Source organism: Hesperophylax consimilis, chromosome 28, assembly GCF_061612785.1.
Source record: "Hesperophylax consimilis isolate HC1 chromosome 28, BYU_Hcon_1.0, whole genome shotgun sequence".
NCBI lineage: Eukaryota > Metazoa > Arthropoda > Insecta > Trichoptera > Limnephilidae > Hesperophylax > Hesperophylax consimilis.
The window spans coordinates 22,711,415-22,717,190 of NC_142863.1; the positions used below are offsets into that span (position 1 = coordinate 22,711,415).

At 30.2% G+C, this 5,776-nt stretch overlaps 1 protein-coding gene across 1 annotated transcript; it reads left to right on the forward strand.

Annotated features, from left to right (window-relative positions):
- The first annotated feature begins 338 nt into the window (after window positions 1–338).
- LOC149410384 (three-prime repair exonuclease 1-like) lies at window positions 339–1,830 on the forward strand. The gene has a single exon (XM_089648891.1). It carries the CDS (start codon window positions 762–764, stop codon window positions 1,428–1,430), a length of 669 nt encoding a protein of 222 aa, XP_089505017.1. The 5' UTR covers window positions 339–761; the 3' UTR covers window positions 1,431–1,830.
- Window positions 1,831–5,776: the final 3,946 nt, after the last annotated feature.

Sequence of the window (5,776 nt, forward strand, 5' to 3'; positions counted from 1 at the left end):
AGACCTGTGGGGGTGATTTTTATAAGTTAAAATGAATTTATTTCGAACTTCCCGCAGTCGGCAAATATATTTAGTCACTAACTTGATTACGCTTCTATCGAATGCCAAAATATGTCAAAAAGTTCTAATGTTGAAATAGAAATACTCAATATTGCCCCAAATACTTGGGCAATTTCTAGTAACTAACGTACAGAGTTCACGGTGAAATATAGGTGGATTTGTCAGCTTTAAACCACAGTAAGCATTTTGTATGAGCACAAGAGTCCAAACTGCTCCCAAACTTCTGGAGCCAGTTACACCATTTCATCCCCAATTAGTGTATGTTGTAGTGGAGAGGAAGGTGGGTGAATGAGCACTGCCGAATTCAAACCCGGAAATGTATATCCCCTGAGTGGATAATAGCAAATTTAATTTTCAAAGAGTTAATAACACTTATTTGACTTACTGTACTGCTCCTCTGTTTATAGTGGTTAGTTCTCTTTGCCCTGATTATACCTAATGATACAGCTATTGAACTCTGTGATATTGCTAATGATGACTAGTTGAATTCCGCCTAATGCGCCCATTTTCACTATCTGTTTTGATAAGAATACGATTTGTTATCATTATAATCTATAGCCAATATCTGACAGTGACAGAGGATGCCAATCGCAGTTAACAGCCATTGTTCACAGTTGTTATTATTTAATTCGCTTAAATTTATCTCTAACCCGAAGGAAAGGGGACTTTAAATAATAATTTTGAATTCAGGAAACATAATCATGGCAACAGGATCAAGTGCGAAGTCTGACATACAGACTTTTGTATTTCTCGACTTGGAAGCGACTGGACTGCCTCGCAATGAGGGGAATAGAACCAAGATAACGGAACTAGCTATGGTGGCCGTGCATCGAAAAGTTTTACTCAAAACACGGGCAGGGAATGTACCCAGAGTTCTTCAGAAGTTGGTCTTGTGTTTCCGACCTAATCGTCTAATTACGTCGAGAGTCACGGGACTAACCGGCCTCTCAAACGAACTTTTGGCCAGTGAGAATGCATTTGATAAGTCGACAGTTTTCATGTTAAACACTTTCTTATCCAGTCTCGAAGCTCCTGTATGTTTTGTTGCGCACAACGGTTTAAAATTCGACTACCCGGTTCTTCGTACTCATATCATTGAAGCGAGCAGTCAACTAGTTAAAGACATTGTGTGCGTTGATTCCTACGTTATGTTTCGAGAATTGTTTGATGTTGGTGGCGGCCCGAACTCGTACGGTCTAAAAGCTATTTATGAATATCTCCTTGAGAAAGAAGCAATTGATGCCCATCGAGCTGAAAATGATTGCCTCTTGCTCTTGGAGTGCTGTGTCGCATATTCAGCGTCGACTTTTTCTTTCTGGTGCAATCACAACATGGTTCTGTTCAGTGCGGTGCCGCCGATGCGACGCTGAATTTGGAGTTTGCAATTTTCAGTATCCGTAGTAGGAAATTATATTTACAAATCAATAAGTTCACTGTACAACTTAGAGTGACGTCAGAAGTAATTGAAATTTATGCGGCCGGTAGAGAGAAAAAACACATTTTTATTTACATTATTGCTTTTGGATTTCAAGCTATATCCGTACTTGGAATTGAGTTCAAATATAATCAAATTGAGACAGAATTTGAAGTGATGAAAGTGATTTTGTATGAAACACGCATAACATATCTCCAATTTTCCTGTAGATAATGTATGTACTTTTATTTTACGCAGTATTTATTATTTGGAATTTATCGACCGTGAAAAAAGAGAATTAAGTGTATTGAATTTGTATTTATATAACGAGTTTCTATTTTTATGTATTTATATAATTGAGTTTCTATTTTTATATATTGAATTTGTATTTATATATTGAGTTTCTATTTTTATGTATTGAATTTGTATTTATATATTGAGTTTCTATTTTTATGTATTGAATTTGTATTTATAATGATTTCTAAAGCAGGTGTCTTGAGTGGAATATACTTTCAGTATTGCTCTGGATTTAGCTCGTCTTTTTCAATTTAAACATTGTAAATTTTATTTTATGTATAATTTTTTTTTTAAATTGAATTTTTTTAATCAAATTTTGTTTTTAAGAAAGACAATTTTTGATGCACAGTTTTAAATCAAAAAAAATATATCCATTTATTTATGGTTTCTGTGTTGTACTCTGCGTATGTTTTTATTTAAATATTTTTATTTAGTTTTGCTAGTTTTAATTATATTGCAATACTTAATTTACTGTAAAGAGTAATTAATCTTTTTTTTTATTGATTGATTTTTTTTTTATCTAAATAAAAATTTTAAAAACCTTTATACCAGGTGTAGTGATGCGCTATAAGTGAAATTTTGTCTATTTATTTTTATGGCATTATTTGCTATGTGTTTTGATTTTTTTTTGGCTTAAATTGAATTATTTTATCCAATTTCTTTCCAATTTTTATTGGTGTATCGATTTTGTATTGGTGATTCAATCCTATATTGTATTTGTATGCCTCTCTTGAAAGAATTAAGTTTTTATACGGACAAAAATATTTACTCATATTCATGTTGCGTATGTTTGCGCACAAAAAAATATTACATCTTAATATTTTTACTTAGAAAAGTGTGTTTTACTAAAATAATTAAATTTATGCCATCTGCGAACGCGTAGATTATAACGTATGTTACGTTCACCCTTATTAAATTTTGTAAAAAGGCATTATTTTTTAGCAAAGTATAAAATAGTGTACAGGATTTATAAAATATATTTTTGTATGGACTGAAGAGTTAGTGATAGAAAGTTTAGGTTAGGTTAGGTTAATTGATATCGTTTCAGAAAAATTTAGTGATATAATGGTTAGGTTAGGTTAAGTTAATTGTCTTCGCTCAATCAAAATATTATAATATTTCTTGGTTTTAAAAAATATTTATTTCACTAAAATGTGTCATTTTTACGAATAAAAATTATAAGTACGTATTATATATGTACGATCAATATGCACGAAATTATTAACCCCTCAGGCCTCTGGCATATTGACCGTTATATGTATTAAATACACTTTGCAATAAAATCCAAATAAATGGAATATTTCTGACGTATCTGAAACCTAAAAATTGTTTTTGAAAGGTGACGAAATACGCTTCAATACGCTAATAAATTTTATTGTTAGAAATAAACATATAATTTTATTGTTTGAATTAAACATATAATTTTACTGTTAGAAATAAACATGTAATTTTATTGTTAGAAATGAACATATAATTTTTAAAATAATAAATTTTTTAATGCAAAATAGTTTATTTTTTTAAATGGCTCACTTTAAGATTTTTCATCTAAACGCTGAACTAAAATTACTTATCTAAATTTGATTTATCTAAAAAAAACATACATTTTATTAGAGACATTATTACATTATTGTCATCTCAATTTTTTGTCTCGTACAAAAATAATTTATAAAAAAATCACAATTTGGTTTTGACTGTGAAATTAATGATTAAATGCATTTGAAAATTTGCACAATTTAAAATATTCATTTTAATTGAAATAATAAAATTCTGCATTTTTGTTGTGTGCTGAAAAGAATAATTTATTTATAATAAAAATTTATATAAAAAAATATATATTTATAAATAGTACTGAGATATTTTGTTTATTTTGTATTCACCTACAACCTATTTTATTATTATACTTTTAACCACTATATTGTTTCTTTAGCCCTTAATTAAGATAGCGATAATACTTATGGCATTTATTTATCTAATCCAACATTTAAATATTTTATAAACAAATTATGAATCAAAATTTGAAATTATTTTTATAGGTACATAAATATTTTTTTGTTAACATTAGCAAACACCCTTTAATATTAATAATGCCTCCAACCTCTGATATTTTTCATACATTCTGATGGCAACATGCTATACTAGCGCCTCCCAGCGGCATGAGTTGTGAACCTTGGTTTTCTTTCCTACATTTTAATGGATTTTATGTGAAATATATTCTTTGAAAAAAATAGGTAACCCACAACATTTCTATTTCTGTAAACTTTAATATGGGCTATTTATTATTTATTGTAATTAATTATTAATTCAATTCAATTCCCATAATAATAACAAACCTGTCAATATTTTTTGGCATCCTGAAAAACGACTTGGAGTGTTTGTTGTTGTTTGTAATTATTACATCTGTAAACTGCACTCATAAAACCTACCTTTTGGGACATTTTTATATATTTTATTTAATCAAAATTGATCAAATTATAAATTATGAAGCACAAAACATCGCCACTAAGTACAAAATAAATTTAATTTTCCGCCATTGAAAAGAATGCCAACGTCAATATGCCACACTGGCGTCTCTAGCGACCAGAATTGTCGATATTGCCAATAATTCACTGGAGTTTGACGTATTATTAACCACTTAATGATAGGGTTTTTAAAAAAAAAAATCATATTTTTAAAAATGTTTTATTCAAATTTTATACATTTTTCGAGCGTGACTCGTTTAAAAGCACGAAGCGGTTAATATTATAGTGAATTTGATATGAATCTAAAAAAAAATTCTATGCCTGTATTGTATTAAAAGATATACAATTTTTTTTAACCTTTTTAAAATTTTTTATCCACAGTTAATTCTTTTTATTATAATCCACTCGATCGATTTTTGGCATATTATGGCAAGTTTGCAAACATTTTTTGAGTGATCGCTTTGTCTTAATTTGCCAAATTTATAGAATCTAAAAATATGTGATAAGCGGCGAAATCTGGCTGGATTCATTGGCTTTAAACCGCAGTAAACTGATTGTATGTTTCCATATTAATATTTTGAGGAATGATGTTAATTAAATAATGTGGTAAATGTTGTATATATACAACCGATCGCTAGCGTGGATATGTTATTATTAGTTTATGGATAAGAAGTTGAATGAACAAGTCATCGTTCAACAATGTATGTTTGAACATAATCGACAGCCATCTTGACTGTCAGTTTGTTGGCATGTTTTCAGGATGGCGTTGTCTTCACAGTTGTTCACTATACATAAGTTATAACATATATCTAATATTTTTTTAATGTTTCAAATACAAAGTGGTATAAATATATTTTATAAAAAATTGTATTCTTTTATTTTCTGTTATTTTTGTGTTTTCTTCATGAGTATTTTGATTTTTTTTGTGCATTACTCCATTTACAATACACAGAATATTTTTAGATACAATCTTAAAAAGAAGAAAATAAATAAAAGATGTACTTAACGGGTGATGTCTGGCATTTACCTACTTGAATCCTTCAAGGCTACCGTTAAAAATGTCAACCGTCTAGGAAACGTTATTTAACAGTGTCATAGCTCATATCACTCTATGCAGAACCAGTCTATATGTCTGATATATAGTAGATCATGGTGCCATCACTGGCTGTAGTTGTACAGTACGAACAACTTATAGTAATTAAATTATTATTTAAAATAACTTAGTAAACACCACTTTCTTGGATTGACGTGTACCCGGCTTTGCTTGGGGACTAATGAATGGTTTGAGGAAAGTTTTGGCTGCTTGGGGACATTTGTCAGCAATGTAAGCGCCCGAAACCTCCTTGACCTGAACTCAAGAATGAGTCGTAGAAGCGACCCGTTCTTATGTGGCAAATGTCCACCGTGTACAAATGTTGGGCGTGTTTCCCGATTATACACCGGTGCCGAAGGGATCAATGACGCTAGTTCCTCGGAACATCTTCCATTGTCCACTGGAAGAACAAGGACAGCATACCTATCTGACGCCTGTCATCTAAAGATTGCA

What these genes read in the sequence shown, in the direction of transcription:
- LOC149410384 (XM_089648891.1), top strand. Translation starts at nt 762, where the DNA reads ATGGCAACAGGATCAAGTGCGAAGTCTGACATACAGACTTTTGTATTT.